General features: G+C 46.9%; 1 protein-coding gene across 1 annotated transcript in view; it reads left to right on the top strand.

The window, feature by feature from the left end:
• The first annotated feature begins 1,278 nt into the window (after positions 1–1,278).
• The window catches only part of LOC129715509 (heterogeneous nuclear ribonucleoprotein U-like protein 2), a 45,875-nt gene continuing 29,492 nt past the window's right edge, over positions 1,279–17,661 (top strand). Inside the window, exon 1 of the mRNA XM_055665380.1 lies at positions 1,279–2,101. Coding sequence (XP_055521355.1) covers positions 1,444–2,101 — 658 coding nt within the window. The 5' untranslated portion in view covers positions 1,279–1,443. The remainder of the gene's footprint in view (positions 2,102–17,661) is intronic.

Below are 17,661 nucleotides of genomic sequence, written 5' to 3'. Positions count from 1 at the left end.
GGTCACAGCTTAAGGATAAGGGGGAAATCCTTTAGAACCGAGATGAGGAGGACTTTTTTCACACAGAGAGTGGTGAATCTCTGGAACTCTCTGCCACAGAGGGTAGTTGAGGCCAGTTCATTGGCTATATTTAAGAGGGAGTTAGATGTGGCCCTTGTGGCCAAGGGGATCAGGGGGTATGGAGAGAAGGCAGGTACGGGATACTGAGTTGGATGATCAGCCATGATCATATTGAATGGCGGTGCAGGCTCGAAGGGCCGAATGGCCTACTCCTGCACCTAATTTCTATGTTTCTATGTTTCTATGATCACAATGAATGGCGGTGCTGGCTCGAAGGGCCGAATGGCCTCCTCCTGCACCTCTTTTCTATGTTTCTATGGGACAGGCAGCATCTTTGGAGAGAAGGAACGGGTGTCGTTTCGGGTTGAGTCTGAAGAAGGGTCTCGACCCGAAACGTCACCCATTCCTTCTCTCCAGAGATGCTGCCTGTCCCGCTGAGTTACTCCAGCATTCCCACGTTTAATAAACTTAATGTATGTATATGTGAGTATGTGTGTATACACACACACCAAACTTTTTTTTCTCGTTCTTGATTATATTGTATACAGCGTAATATCTTTACGTATCCTGTTGTGCTGCTGCATGTAAGAATTTAATTGTTCTATCTGGGACAAATAACAAATAACAAATAACTATTGTGAGTTGGTGAAGGGAGGGGGGAGGGGGGGAGCTGGTGACGCAACAGGAGGGGGTTTGCTGGTGACGTAACAGGAGGGGGGGTAGCTAGTGACGCAACTTGAGTGAGGGAGCAGTGTGTCGAGTGACAGCCGCCTCGGCCAATGAGGACGGAGGGGCAAGGGGTGGGCGGGAGCATGGCGTCGTCTCGGCCAATAGAAAGAGAAGATGACGCCACAGAAGGGCTGGGGAGTGACAGACGTCCCGGCCAATAGGAACGGGATCTGGCGGCGGCGGCGCGGCCAATAGCGGAGGGAGGGGGCGGGATCATTGCGCGGAGGGACAGGCGGGGCGACCAATAGGAGCGAGCGGAGGGAGGGGGGGAGGGGGATGACGCCACAGTAGGGGCTGTAGATTGACAGCCGTCCCGGCCAATAGGAGCTGGATCTGACGGCGGCGCGGCCAATAGCGGAGGGAGGGGGCGGGATCATTGAGCGGAGCGACAGGCGGGGCGGCCAGTCGGAGCGGCAGCTGGCGGCGGCGCGGCCAATAGGAGCTGAAGGGGGCGGGAGCAAGGGGAGGAGGGCGGAGTCCGGGGCGCGGAGCGGGAGCTGGCGGCGGCGCCATTTTGTTTTATTTGAAAGTTGGGCCGTTAGCGGCGGTTGGGGATTTGAATCTATTTCTTTTCCCCTTTTTTCCCCTTTTTTTCCCCCCCTCCCTTCACCTCTACCCCCCCGCGGCCGGGACGGGCGGCACTCGAGGCCGAGGATGAGCGGCCTGGACGTGAAGCGCTTGAAGGTGGCTGAGCTGCGGCAGGAGCTGCAGGAGCGCGGCCTGGAGACGCGAGGCCTGAAGGCCGACCTGGCGCAGCGGCTGCAGGAGGCCCTGGACGCCGAGATGCTGAACGACGAGGCGGGAGGGGACGAGGCGAGGCCCGCCAGCAAGGCCTACGGGCCGGGGCCTGGGGCCGGAGCCGGGGCGGGAGCGGCGGACGGCGAGGAGGAGGCGGGAGACGACGACAAGCTGCTGCTGGGAGGCGAGGAGGAGGAGGAGGAAGAGGACGAGGACGAGGAAGAAGAGGAGGAGGAGGAGGCGGCGGCGGCGACGGAGACGGAGGCCACCGCTCCACCTCGGGCCCAGGCCTCGGCTCCGGCCCAGCCCCAGGCCGGGGATCAGGCCCAGTGTCCGGTGGAGCACGAGGCCGACGCCGAGGCCCCGCAGCCGCCGGTGAAGCTGAAGAAGGAGGTGGAACAGCAGCAGGATGGCGAAGACGAGGAGGTGGAGGAGGAGGGAGACGAGGGGATGGAGCAGGAGCCCAAGCCCAAGGCCCAGGTCCAGGCCCAGGAGGAGGCCGAACCCGGCCAGAAGCAACAGCCTGAGGACGAGCAGCAGAACGGAGACAAACCGCAGGCGGCGGCCCAGGCCGGTGAGAGAAGGGGGGAGATCTGGGGGTCACATTTAACACTGTTGCCACCACCTCTGGCTGTACTATCATCATCTCTGCCACATTTAGGACCGAGATGAGAAAATCATTTTCTTAAGTATTTCTTAATAGGAAGGACATTATTGCCATAGAGGGAGTGCAGAGACGGTTCACCAGACTGATTCCTGGGATGTCAGGACTGCCTTATGTAGAAAGACATCATCTCTGGTTTATTACTCTCGAGAATTAGAAGATTGAGGGGGGATCTTATAGAAACTTACAAAATTCTTAAGGGGTTGGACAGGCTAGATGCAGGAAGATTGTTCCCGATGTTGGGGAAGTCCAGAACAAGGGGGTCACACAGTTTAAGGATGAGGGGGGAAATCTTTTAGGACCGAGATGAGAAAAACAATTTTCACACACAGAGAGTGGAATTCTCTGCCACAGAAGGTAGTTGGGGCCACAGTTCATTGGCTATATTTAAGAGGGAGTTAGATGTGGCCCTTGTGGCTAAAGGGATCAGGGGGTATGGAGAGAACATAGAAACATAGAAATTAGGTGCAGGAGTACACCATTCGGCCCTTCGAGCCTGCACCGCCATTCAATATGACCATGGCTGATCATCCAACTCAGTATCCCGACCTGCCTTCTCTCCATACCCTCTGATCCCCTTAGCCACAAGGGCCACATCTAACTCCCTCTGAAATATAGCCAATGAACTGGCCTCAACTACCCTCTGTGGCAGAGAGTTCCAGAGATTCACCACTCTCTGTGTGAAAAACGTTCTCCTCATCTCGGTTTTAAAGGATTTCCCCCTTATCCTTAAGCTGTGACCCCTTGTCCTGGACTTCCCCAACATCGGGAACAATCTTCCTGCATGCAGAACGCAGGTACAGGATACTGAGTTGGATGATCAGTCATGATCATATTGAATGGCAGTGCAGGCTCGAGGGGCCTACTCCTGTACCTATTTTCTATGTTTCTATCATAACCGGTGACAATGTGGATTTGTAAGGTGGATTTAAGTAGTGCGTGTACAGTAACCGGTGTCAATGTGGATTGTATTGTTGGATTCGGTTTGTGTTTACACTGTAACCGGTGTCCATGTGGATTCCAAGCTGGATTTGGGTAGTGTTTAGAAAATAGGTGTAGGAGTAGTCCATTTGAGCCAGCACTGCCATTCAATATGCTCATGGCCCATCCAAAATCAGTACCCCGTTCCTGCTTTAACTCCCCATATCCCTTGATTCCGCTAGCCCCAAGAGCTAAATCTAACTCTCTTGAAAACATCCAGTGAATTGGCCTCCACTGCCTTCTGTGGCAAGGAATTCCACAGACTCGCAACTCTCTGGGTGAAAACTTTCTTCTTCATCTCAGTCCTAAATGGCTGACCCCTTATTCTTAAACTGTGTGACCCCTGGTTCTGGACTCTCCCCAACATCAGGAATATTTTCCTGCATCTAGCCTGTCCAATCCTCTAAGAATTTTATATGTTTCTATAAAATTCCTTCTCATCCTTCTGAATTCCAGCAAATACAAGCCAAGTCGACCCATTCTTTCATCATATGTCAGTCCCACCATCCTGGGAATTAACCTGGTGAACCTACGCTGCACTCCATCCATAGCAATAATGTCCTTCCTCAAATTAGGAGACCAAAACTGCGCACAATACTCCAGGTGCAGTCTCACCATGGCCCTGCAGCATACAACTGCAGTAGGTCTTCCTTGCTCCTAAACTCAAATCCTCTTGCAGTGAAGGCCAACATGTCATTGGCTTTTTTCACTGTCTGCTGTACCTGCATGCTTGCTTTCAGTGACTGATGTAAACCACACCCAGGTCTCGTTGTACCTCCCCTTCTCCTAATCTGACACCATTCAGATAATAATCTGCCTTCCTGTTCTTGCCACCAAGTGGATAACCTCACATTATTCACATTACACAGCATCTGCTTTAACTTCCGCCCGCTCATGCAACCTATCCAAGTCACCCTGCAGCCTCATAGCATCCTCCTCGCAGCTCACACTGTCACCCAGCTGTAACCAGTGTCAATGTGGATTTGGCTGGTGTTTACTATTCCAAATTGAGTTAGGGTGGTGTGTACCGTAACTGGTGTCCCTGTGAAATTCAGACTGGATTCAGGTAATGTTTACACCGTAATCGGTGTCAATGTGGTCTTGACCCGAGACATCACACTTTCCTTCTCTTCAGAGATGCTGATCTGTCCTGCTGAGTTACTCCATCTTTTTGTGTCTATCTTCAGATTAAACCAGCATCTTCAATTCCTTCTTGCACAATGTGGATTGTATGCTGGATCTGGGTAGTGTTTACACTGTAACTAGTGTCAATGTGTATTTTATGGTGCATTAGGGTAATGTGTGCACTCTAATTGGTGCCAATGATGGATTGGGGCAGTGTGTATATTGTGACTGATGCTCCTGTGAATTCTCTACTGGGTTAGATTAGTGTTTACACTCCAGACTGCATTTGGGTAGTGTGTACACTGATTGGTCTGCCTGTGAATTGCAGGGTTGATTTGAATTGTTCAGGTCATAAATGATAGGTCATAAGGTCATCTACTCTGTAATCATGCCTGATCTATCTCTCCCTCCTAACCCCATTCTCCCCATACCCCTGACACCCGTACTATTCAAGAATCTATCTCTCCATTAAAAATATCCATTAATTTGCACTATAACGTGTCCATGTTGCTTCCAGACTGGATTTGGGTGGTGTTTACACTGTAACCAGTGTCACTGTGGGTTCTAGACTGGATTCAGGTAGTGTGTACACTTACTGGTGTCCCAGTGAATTCCAGACTTGATTCGGGTAGTGTTTCAACTATAACTGATGTCCCATGAAATCTTGACTGCATTTGAATTGTTTACGCTCTAACTGGTGTCAATGTTGGATTGGGTTAGTGTGTATGTTGTAACCAATGCCCCTGTGAATTCTAGAGGGTTAGGTTAGTGTTTACACTGTAACCGGTGTCCCTCTGGATTACAGACTGGATTTGGGTAGTATGTACACTAATTAGTCTGCCTGGGAATTCCAGACTGGATTTGGGTGATGCATATGCTGTAACCTGTGGCTCTGGGAATCCCAGACGGAATTCAAGTAGTGTTTGCACTAACCTGTGACCCTGTGAATTGCAGGGAATGATTTCAATTGTTTACCCTGTAACTGGGGACCATGTGGCTTCCAGACTGAATTTGGTAGTGTTTACACTGTATATGAAATGTGGGTTCCAGCTTGGATCTGGGTAGTGTTTACACTGTAACCGGTGTCAATGTGGAATTCCAGACTGGAATTGGGTAGTGTTCACACTGTAACCGGAGTGACTTGCCCTGTAGAATTCACAGGGGCATTGGTTCTAACATTGACACCAGTTAGAGCATAAACAATTTAATCTATGGAACTCATTGCCACAGAGGGTGGTAGAGGCCAAGCCAGTGGATATTTTTGAGGAGACAATTATTGATTAGAACGTTTTTAGGCAGAAATAGATAAATTATAAGGCTAAAGAAATTCCACCTTATCTCCATTCTAAATATATGCCTTTTTTTTCCTGAGACTGTGCCCTCTGGTTCAGGACTCTCCCGTTACTGGGAACATCCACTCCACACCTTCGATTTAAACCAGCATCTGCACTTCTTTCTTACACATTGTGTGTTTACAATACAACTATTGTCATAGCGTATTGTATTGTCATAGTGAAATGCTCCGAGTTGAGTTGCTGGCTGGTGCCATAGTGAGTATCATAATCTGCTAAAGTGTGGACACATTCTTAATGAATGTCTTTGTTGGTTTCAGTATTTGTTTACTCTACACATGTCACTGTGCACTCCACTGTGTGTTCAAGTTGTGTTTATACTAATAACTAGTGATGTCACGCACTTTGCACGGATTCTTGCTGTATTTGATGACCAGAGGTATTGTAGATGTTGGAGTGGATTCACTAGAAATAAATCTGAGGAAGGGTCCCGATCCAAATGCTGGCTGACCCACTGAGTTACTCCAGCATTTTGTGTCTTTTTTCCCCCTTAGTAAATCCAGGTTTTGTGGACACTGGTATATCCTTTGTGCGTTGACCAGAAAGTGTGCACAGTGGTCGTGTGGCAGAACAAGTGTGTTTGTGTAGTTATTAACGCTACCACCCATAGCCAAATGCCATTGTCCCACTTCCCATCCTCCACTCCTGCAGTTCCTTGTTTCAACAAGTATCTGCTATTTATTCTTAAACATGTGGCCTTTCAGTCCTGCTTTCTACCAGTGTAGACACACCTTGAGATCCCTCTGCTCTTTTAGGACCGAGATGAGAAAATCGTTTTTACACAGAGAGTGGTGAATCTGTGGAATTCTCTGCCACAGAAGGTAGTTGAGGCCAGTTCATTAGCTATATTTAAGAGGGAGTTAGATGTGGCCCTTGTGGCTAAAGGGATCAGGGGGTTTGGAGAGAAGTCAGGGATGGGATACTGAGTTGGGTGATCAGCCATGTCATATCGAAGGGCCGAATGGCCTACTCCTGCACCTATTTTCTATGTTTCTATTTTTTTTAGCATCCATCATTCCTTGTCCCAACAGCAGGAGGATATTCATCCCTTTGAGTATTCACCCTTGCTCTTAAGAGCAATCCCAGTTTCCTACTACTTTGCTGTAACCCCTCCCCCTCTCCCCTCTTTGTGTCTCTTTCCCAAATGTACTTAATTCTTTCAGAATTTCAGCTATTGTGATTGCTTAACTGGTTCATTGAGGGCTTCCTGTACCCTAGATATCTTTGCTTTCAATAACACAAAACAAGGACTTATCAGCCTCTGCAAAGACCCTCCGCCCTTTAACGTTCCCGTCACTGAAACTACCATTGCCGAGAACAGGATGAAAATGGGCCCTTCAGCCCGCCAGGTCATGGACAGCATCACTTTAGGGGCTCCGCAGTGGCGCAGCTGGTGGAGCCCCTGCCTCGTAGCGCCAGAACCGGGTTTGATCCTGACCTCAGCTGTTTGCATGTTCTCCCTGTGACTGTGTGGGTCAGTTTCCTCCCACATCCCAAAGCAGTACACATTTATAGGTTAATTTGCCCGAATGTGTCGGGAATGAATGCAAAAGTAGAATAACATAGAACTAGTTATCTGTGGGCGCGGTTGGTCGAAGGGCCTATTTCCATGCTCCATTTTACAGTCAATCAAGTCCATGATGCCATCAGCCAACCATATACACCAGTGCTGCATTGATCCATTTGGTTCTCATTTTCATCACCCCCCCCCCAATTCTACCACAAAAACATGAGCAAAAAAGGGGAAATTTACAGTGGCCAATTGAACTACCAGCTGCACATCTTTGGGATGTGGGCGGAATTCCAGATTAAGCCTGGGTTGCAGGCACTGCAAAGTTTCCAGTGCATTTTTCCTAAATTGTTACTCTTGCTTGTTAAAATGTGGAACTCTTCCTCCACGCCCTCCTGCATTTGTTCCATTACGGGGTTAAATAAAAATGAATTCTCCCTGCAGCTACCAAAACTTTCCCACAGAGCTGCTGAATACTTCTACATTCCTGTCCATCACAGTAGGAAAAATAGCTTCTGTTCCATTTTTCACTTCCTGATGTATGATTGAATGATTTGGTAATGTTGGTAGTATTACAGAGGAGTGAATTATTTTCAAGGCGGCGGACAATGGGAATAAAAGGACATCCAGTATTTATTTACTGCCTATTATGCCTCCTGGCATGTAGGGCAGCAACAAAGGTCCTCCACTCCTGTCTGTTCTGGGCTAGCTTCTGGACACTACCCCAGGTCAGATCCATTGCTTTCATTTCATCCTCCACAGTTCGACGCCAGGTGGTAGCATCTGTCGATAGCCCTGCAAGCCCAGTAGTGTTGATTCCTTCAGTTGCTATTTTCGTAACATATTTGTTTTACGAGACAGGGTTGTTAGCCCTGTGCTCAACCTCCAACCTGGAGGACCAGTGGATCGCTCTTCGTCTCGCCTCTACCCTTCGACCTGTCCAGCATGGGAGACCCTAACAGGAGATGAATCTCCCGCTGGCATAGCTCTAGGGGTCACTGAGACACACAAGCTCCCCTACCACGTCAAGGTTGCAATACAACGGGGGGATCCAGTATTTTTAAGTAAATAAATTGCCAGGTGTGGGGAAAAATGTATTCAAGCACCGTGCCACTGTACTCTTAATCCAACTTGCCAGTTTCTTTTGGATCTTGTAGACTTTAATTTTAAATGTTAGTAAGTTTATTGGCCAAGTATTCACATACAAGGAATTTGCCTTGGTGCTCCACCCATAAGTAACAACATGACATACAGTGACAGTTACGAATGACTCGGAAAACACTAAACAATAGTAATAATAAAACATTAATGATAAAACACCATTGATCTAGCATGTGAACCAACAAAATACCAGATCAAAGGGAGGCTACAGATTTTTGGCTGTTGAGTAGAGCAACTACTCGTGGATAAAAACAGTTTTTATTGCTGGCTGTGGCAGCTTTGACAGTCCAGAGTCGCCTTCCAGAGGGAAGTGATTCAAAGAGTTTGTGGCCAGAGTGAGAGGGGTGAGAGATGAAATCAATCAAATGCCTTGCTAAAACCTACATAGAACAGATCAGTACAGCACAGGAACAGGCCCTTTGGCCCACAATGTTTGTACTGAACATGATGCCTAACTGAACTAATCACATGATCCAGATCACTATTTGTTGAGCTTCCATGTGCATATCTAAAACACACAAATGCCTTCACCACCACCCCTGGCAATGCGTTCCAGGCCCCCACCACTCTGTGTAAAAAGAAAACTTGTCCCAAACATCTCCATTAAATTTATCTGACTTTACTGGACTTTATCCTGCACTAAATGTTATTTCCTTATACCATATCTATACACTGTGGACGGCTCGATTGTAATCATGTATTACATTTCCGCTGACTGGTTAGCACACAACAAAGGCTTTTCACTCTCAAGTATTTTCCTCCTTTGCCCACTCGCTACTCTAATAGTTTCTAATAGTGTACATACATCTCTCCTTTACGCATGCTTGCGTTACACGTTTTTAGAATGACGCGGCTATCTAATTACTACCAAATGCATGCTCTTATTTTTGGGATAACGTACTCAATTTTATGCCTGGTAGCGTAGTCACGTGCATTGCCCCCTCATATGTTTGATTTACACGCTGCTTTTCAATCATGCAACCCCCACGTAAAAGGCGAGGTTTTGATATATATTTCCCCGTGTTAACCTCATGTAGCTGACAGTCTTTCGGTTGCATAAACTTTAGGTGGCTAATTTCCTTTCTATTTTCACTGTACCGCTTCCGGATCCTGCAGAGTTGGGCTTCCCTCGTCTTGCTCTGCAGGTTCTTCGACATCAATCAGGCTCTGCAATTGGGAGTTCCCCTTCATTCATGGCAATGTATTCGCTTTGTAACTTTGCCGTCTTTTGCTTGAATGCCACCCACTGTTCTGACCATGTCTGCAAGTGCACCTTTCCTAAATTGCATCTTGTCTTTTAAGATTTGGAGTGCTTACCCCAGAACTTTCCTTGATTTAACTCAATCACAGAACAAACAAAATGAATGAACACAAAGCAACTTGGAGTAACTGGAGAAGGGGCTCAAACCAAAACGCCACCGTTTCCTTTTCTCCAGAGATGCTGCCTGACCCGCTGAGTTACTCCAGCTCTTTGTAACTGTCTTTGGTGTAACTCAGCGGGTCAGGCAGCATCTCTGGAGGACATAGACAGGTGATGTTTCAGGTCAGCTGCCTTTTGGATTCTGAAGAATGGTCCTGTTGGAATCCATGTTCTCCAGAGATGCTGCCTGACCCGCTGAGTTACTCCAGCACTTTGTGGTCAAATTCTGCTTGGAGTGGTGCAAAAGGTTAAGGGTTAGCCCTTAGATTTAGTTTCTCCTCCCTGCGTAGTTATTACTCATCTGATTTCAGCATTCCTGGCAATTTAGGCTACTCCTATCTGAAGGGTTCTGACCTAACCATTTCCTCCAGAGATCCTGCCTGACCTGTTGAGTGACTCCAGCACTTTTTTGTGGCCTTTTGTGTAAAACTCCATCTGCAGTTCCTCGTTTCCAAGGACAACCAAAGTGAGTGCTTTCCTACTGAGCTGCTGAATGCTTACGCCTTCCTGACCATTGTAGTTGACAGGGTTCTCAGCTGCTTCTGCCCCATTTCCCACACTTCCACTTCTCCCACCGGGAGCAAGGAATAGGTTGCCCTTTGTCCTTGCCTCCCGCACCACCATCCTCCATGTTCAGCGAGCGGGACATCTAATGATTGCTGGCATCCTCAACTTGGTCCCACCACCAAAGACATCATGGCCTCTTGCCCTTCAGCCTCTTGCCCTGAGGGGACTGTTCACCCTGATCATCTCTCTCTTCCGTCTGCTCCATTATGCACTTGCCTTCATTCTGTGCTTTTTCACCTAACCACTTCAAAGCTGGAATGTGTAGGAAGTAACTGTAGATGCTGGTTCATTCCAAAGACAGACACAAAATGCTGGAGTAGTTCAGTGAGTCAGGCAGCGTCTCGGGAGAAAAAGGATGGGTAACGTTTCTCAGATTTGTCCACACGGAGGGTAGTGGGTACGTGGAATGAGCTGCCAGAGGCGGTAGTTGAGGCAGGTACTCAGACAACATTTAAGATATTTGGAGAGATACGTGGATAGGAAAGATTTAGAGGGGTGTGTGGGCAGTGGAACGGTAGATGAGGCAGGTTGGTTAGCATGGGCATGTTGTGCCGAAGGGGCCTTTTTTCTGTGCTATGTGACACAGCCATCCCAGAGTGCAACCATTCCTCACTACCAGTTTAGTGCACTACATTTGGTGCTCATAACGCAGCAGTTTATACGTTGGAGGAGATAAGGTGATTGCTTTGCAGAATATCTCTGTCCACAAGGACAAATGTGAATCCCCACTCCCATACCACTTTAATTCTCCATCCTACATAGAAACATAAATTAGGTGCAGGAGTAGGCCATTCGGCCCTTCGAGCCTGCACCGCCATTCAATATGATCATGGCTGATCATCCAACTCAGTATCCCGTACCTGCCTTCTCTCCATACCCTTGGATCCCCTTGGCCACTAGGGTCTAACTCCCTCTGTGCGGAGCCAATGTACTTTACCCTCTGTGCAGAGAGTTGGGAGATTCACTTCTCTGATTTTCTCCCACATCTCGGTTTTTAAAGGAAAACTGTGACCTAGGTTAATTGGCTTGGTAGAACAGAGAATTCGTCCCTAGTTGTGCTTGTAGGCAAGTGTAAATGTGCAGGGAGCTTCTCTGATTTTCTCCCACACTCCAAAAACATATAGGTTAATTGGTTTGGTATAATTAGCAGAATCGATGAGCCGAAGGACCTGTTTCCGTGTTGTATCTCTGAAACCAAAACTAAAGACCCACTCTGACCACCTTTGTCTTTGGCCATCTACACAGTTCTTCACATTGCTGAACATCAGCTGAGGGCAGGGCCTTGTCTTGTATGTTCCAGCCCCTGCCACTCCAGCATCGAAACATTTTAAATAATCGCCCTTTCCAAATGATGGGTTGTGAACCTCCATTCTCGTCTCCACATCTTTGGAGTATTTCCAGCGATAATGCTCAGCATCCTGCAGTTCCAGGATTTATTTACTCCTCGTCTCCTCCGGCTTCTGTGTACACCTGCACTCAGATCAGCTGTGATTAACAAGCTGTCACCCCGTCTCTCAGCTGGCACCGCCATTGTTTGTTACTCTGTCTCCCTTGGCCTTGATTGTATCGCTGACTTTCCTATTGTTTTCTGTGCCTCTTCGCCTTCTCTGTAACGTAACAAGTTTGAATTCCTATTTCTTATAAAAGGTCGAAGGCAGACACAAAAAGCTAGAGTAACTCAGCAGGTCAGACAGCATCTCAGGAGAAAAGGAACCGGTGACGTTTTGGATCGAGACCCTTCTTCAGACTGAGAGTCAGGGGAAAGGGAAATGAGATAACGACGTGATATAGAGAGATATAGAACAAATGAATGAATGATATGCAAAAATGTAACGATGATAAAGCAAACAGGCTGTGTGGGCTAGGTGAAAACAAGTTACAGACAATGAGACTCAACACTTTCATCCCGAACCATCACCTATTCCTTCTCTCCAGAGATGCTGTCTAACACCCTGAGATACTCCAGCTTTTTGTGTATATCTTCGGTTTAAACCAGCAGCAGCAGTTCCTTCCTACACATTTTGTTTGAGAAAAGATCTTTGGCTTTGCAACATTAACTCACAGCTGCTGCCTGATCTGCAACATTTTGTTTCTGTTCCCGTTCCCGTTTCCCAGCTCCACTTGTTTTTCCAGCTCCACTTGTCATTCAGTGGCAATGCCATTGAGGCCCTCGTCCTTCTGACCTTGCCATTGATCAGACACTTAAATTCCATCTGACAAATAATACTGTGGCTACAATGCAGGTGATAGGCTGAGTATCCTGCAAGTGAGTGCCTTCGATAATTGTGACGGGTCCCGACTGGAAACGTCGTCTATTTATATTCCTCCAGCGATGTTTAGTTTAAAGATGCAGTGCCGAAACAGGCCCAACAAAGTTTGCGCTGACCAGTGATCCCCAAACACTGGCACTATCCTACACACGAGGGACAATTTACAAATTTTCCCAAAGTCAATTAACCTACAAATCTGTTCGTCTTTGGAGTGCGGGAGGAAACCGGAGAAACCTCGCGTGGTCATGTAGAGAACGTACAGATGGTTTACAGGCAGAACCCATAGTCGGGATTGAACCTGGGGCTCTGGCGCTGTAAGGCAGCAGCTGCACATCGTGCCAGACCCTCTGAGTTATTCCAGCATTTTGTGTGATTCGTTCGTATAAACCAGCATCTGTGGTTCCTTGCTAATGCCTTCAATAATATCCAGGACAAAGCAGTCCTCGATTGGCACCCAGTCCGAAACATTTCTTCCTCACAGTGCCGGCACAGTGTGCCTGCAGTCTGTGCCATCTGCAAGATGCCTGGCAGCAATTTGCAACGGTTTTTTTTTATTGACAAAGGGATGCAAAAGTACTGGAGTAACTCAGAGAAACATGGACAAGTGACGTTTCGGATCTTCAGAAGAAAGGTCTGAAGGAGGGGTCTGTAAATTGTCCCCAGTGTGTAGGGAGTGGATGAGAAAGTGGGATAACACCGAACAAGTCTGAATGGGTGATCAACGGTCGGCTTGGACTCAGTGGGCCAAATGTCCTGTTTCATACTGTACCTCTAAGTTAAATTGAAGAAGGGCCTCCAACCAAAACGTCACCTATCCATGTTCTCCAGAGAAGCTGCCTGACCTGTTGCGTTCCTCCAGCATTTTCTGTCCTTGTGTGTATTAACCAGCAACTGCGGTTCTTTGTTTCTGCTTTTCTTGGCAACCTCTCCAGAATTATGACCATTGCCACTTAGAAGACAGTTTCCCTCTCGCCTGAGTTGCAAAGGGTGAAAGACTGGGAATAACGTCAACAACCAGACTACCTTGGTTCCCCTTCCTCTTCCCTATGACCATTGGAGATGGGGCAATAAGTGCCAGCTTTCCCCAATGACTGTCACATCCATGTATATCCTAAAAATATAGTATTGTCTGAGAGCAGGAGATTTCTGATTTTTATTTTTAGCCTGCAGTTGCAGTGTCAATGTTAACAAGGTTTGTGACTCCCGATTAAGCCCATTCGTTGAGTTCATGCCAGAAGTATTGTTTCCCCAGTTAATCACAGCTCCCTTGAGAAATAAGAGGCTCTGCACCACAACTGCCTTCAATCCTGTGCTTGAAAAGACAAACAAACTTGTTTTTTTGGAAAATATAGTTAGGGCGTGGTTTCCTAATGATGTAATGGGACTTCCAGCCCAGCTATCTCTCCCGACTCTGACAACATGTTGGACCATGTTGGGCCCCGCAACACAAGCAAGGGTAGAGTTATCATCAGCGGGAACAATCTAATGACTTGGTCATATTTCAAAACGTAACACTGACTAGAGTTTAATTTTCTTTTTCAACAGCTGCACTGTTCCCAATGTCAACACTTGAAAATCTTTTTCTGTGCAACAGTTAAAAAATAGTCATAAAATTCTGGAGTAACACAGACAGCATCTCTGGATAGAAGGTATGGGTGACGTTTCCGGCTGGGACCATTCTTAAGGGTCAGCCTCGACCCGAAACGTCACCCATTCCTTCTCTCCCGAGGTGCTGACTGCCCCGCTGTGTTACTCCAGCATTTTGTGTCTATGGTGTAAACCAGCATCTGCAGTTCTACAGAGTTAAAAATCAGTGTTTCGTTTCGAGGTGGAGAACAGACACAGGCTGAACATTGACCACCCGTTCACTAGTTCTGTTATCCCACCTTCTCACCCTATACATTACGGCGGCCAATTATCCTGCAAACCCGCATGTCTTTGTGACGTGGGAGGAAACAGGAGCACCCAGAAACCCAACACAGTTACAGGGGGAGCGTGCAAACTCCACACAGATAGCACCCAAGGTCAGGATGGAACCCGTGTCTCTGGCACTGTGCCCCAGGGAGCCTAATTAATAGAAGCAAGAGCTGACCGTTTAGCCACGTGCTTCTCCTGCCGTTGAGCAATATCATATCTGGTCTTTTACCGTGCCTCCCTTATCCTGCACTAACCACAGACCTCTTAATATCCTGCAGTCTTGAATATACTCAGTTGGTCTCTTTCGGCCGTGAATTCCAAAACTTCACCCCCTTTAGTATTATAGACAATAGGTGCAGGGGAAAGCCATTCGGCCCTTCGAGCCAGCACCACCATTCAATGTGATCATGGCTGATCATCCCCAATCAGTACCCCGTTCCTGCCTTCTCCCCATATCCCCTGACTCTGCTATCTTTAAGAGCCCCATCTATCTCTCTCTTGAAAGTATCCAGAGAACCGGCCTCCATCGCCCTCTGAGGCAGAGAATTCCACACTCACAACTCTCTGTGTGAAAAAATGTTTCCTTGTCTCAGTTCTAAATGGCTTACCCCTTATTCTTAAACTGTGGCCCCTGGTTCTGGGCTCCCCCAACATTGGGAACATGTTTCCTGCCTCTAGCGTTCTCGATTTATTTAAATTAATAAACCACTTTGAAACTCCGGCTCCGATTCGCAACACTCGGGCCGTTCTGCATCGACTGTCAAGCCCAGAAGAATTTTGTCTACTTCAATGAGATCACCTCTTAATCTTCTGGGCTCTAGAGAACACAGTCTAGTCTGCCTAATCGCTCTTTGTACTAGCAATTTGCCAATCTGGTGAACCACTGCTGCCCTCTCTTTAACACAAATGCATACTCTTGCTAGAGAGGCCAGATTTGTGCACAATAATCCACATGTGGTCTCACCAGCACTCTATCATTGGAGTAAGGTTTCTTTACTCTTGTACTCAAATCCTTTCGCAATAAAAGCCTTCCTAATTAGCTACTGAACCTGCTTATTAACTTCCAATAATTAGTGTTGAACCAGCTTCCTCTGAACACCAGTGCCTTTCAATCTCTCATTCAAAGAATATTCCGCCTTTTCATTTTTTTTTCCTTCTCCCTTGACCACAGTGAATTAAAAAAAAATTCCATGTCATAGAATATTTAGAAAGGAGGAAACGTACAAGAAAGAAGGAAATAAAGCAGGAGGGAGGACCTAATTGAACTCCCCGAATAGTGAATGACCTGGATAGTGAATGTGGAGAGGATGTTTCCACTAGTGGAAGAATCTAGGACCAGAAGCCACAGCCTCAGAATAAAAGGACGTATGTTTAGAAAGGAGATGAGGCGGAATTTATTTAGTCAGAGGGTCGTGAATCGGTGAAATTCATTGCCACAGAATGCTGTGAAGGCCCGTCAATGGATATTTTAAGGCGGAGATTGACAGATTCTTGATAAGTATGGGTGTTGCCGTTTATGGGGAGAAGGCAGGAGAATGAGGTTGAGAGAGAAAGATACATAATAATAATAATAATAATAATAAGTTTATTTATATAGCACATTTATAGTCAATTTTCATTGACCCCAAAGTGCTTTACATAATTTAAAAATCAGTTCCATACAAAGCATAAAGATGCCATGATTGAATGGCGGGGTAGACTTGATGGGTCGAATGGCCTAATTCTGCTTCTTTACCTTATGAACATCAAACAGTACCACACAAGAACCAAAATGCCAAGATAAAATGATCTCATCTGCCTATACATGATCCATAGCCCTCCATTCCCCGTTCCTCCATGTGCCAATCTAAAAGCCTCTTAAATGTTACTATTGTATCTGCCTCCAGTACCGTCCCTAGTAGCGCGTTCCAGGCACCCACCTACGTTTGTGTTTAAAAAAATATATATATTAAAAAAAAAATTAAAACCCAGCACATCATCTTTAAACTGGGTTGAATCTGACCTCTATTTGATCCTGGAAAAGCGACAAGTGTAGCATTTGATCGCGACCATGTTGCCTGTGTGGAGTTTGCACGCTCTCTCGGTGACTGAGTGGGTTTCTTCCGGGTGCTCTGGATTCCTCCCACATTTCAAAGACGTGCAGCGGCTCTGTAGGTTAATTGGCCCTCTGTAAATTGCCGCGAGTTGATCGATGGTCGCTTTCGACATAGCTGAAAAGGCCCCTGGCAAGATCAGCTATAACCCACTGAGTGCAAGCATCATTGAGCCAGTGAGAAATTGTCACTTGGGCTCAGGACTGTACCGATTGTGGTGACATGCCATGCGTAGTTTATAAATCTCATCAGAAACCTAATTAAATTACTACACAAACCCTCCACAGCCCTCATTAAAATGGAAGAGGAAATTAATGATGGAGCTAAAATTACATTTTAATGTATTTCATGGAATGGTGGCAGACTTTAGGAGACTTCCTTTGGTACTTAGTTGCTGGAACTCCTTCAGGAGTGTGTTCATTTTGTGTGTTTTTTTTGGTAAATCCTCCTAATGAATCTAATGTGCAGGAGGGAACTGCAGATGCTGGTTTACAGCGTAGATAGAGACAAAATGCTGGCTGCACCTCTGGAGAGAAGGAATGGACGCCGTTTCGGTTCGAGGCACGTCACCCATTCCTTCTCTCCAGAGATGCTGCCTGTCCCACTGATTTATTCCACCTTTTTGAGTCTACAATGGATCTGATGTTGTGTCATGCAAGCCGCTCAGTTTTAAAGTGTTTTGGGATGTGGATACTAAGTAAACGTGTGGCCAGAAGGATGTGGCAGGGTCTCGAGGACAAAAATGGGTTAGGACACCAGGTTTACCAGAAGTATCATTCGTTATCACCTACCCCACAGCTAACAATGGACCATTGTGGGCTCCACCTTCCCTTGATCATCGTTGCTTTTTGAAAACCTTTCATTTATTTGTCCTATCTCTCGTTTCCCTTTCCCCTGACTCCCAGTCTGAAGAAAGGTCCCGACCCGAAACGTCGCCTATTCCTTTTCTCCAGAAATGCTGCCTGACCCGCTGAGTTACTACTCCAGCATTTTGTTTACTGCCAGAATGCTGCTTGGATTAGAGGTTTCAACTGCAGGGAGAGGTTGCAGGTGGTCGGTGCGGACTCGTTGGGC

The sequence above is a fragment of the Leucoraja erinacea genome, unplaced genomic scaffold (genome assembly GCF_028641065.1).
Source record: "Leucoraja erinacea ecotype New England unplaced genomic scaffold, Leri_hhj_1 Leri_120S, whole genome shotgun sequence".
NCBI classification, from domain to species: domain Eukaryota; kingdom Metazoa; phylum Chordata; class Chondrichthyes; order Rajiformes; family Rajidae; genus Leucoraja; species Leucoraja erinaceus.
This window is presented reverse-complemented; position numbering and strand designations above follow the sequence as displayed.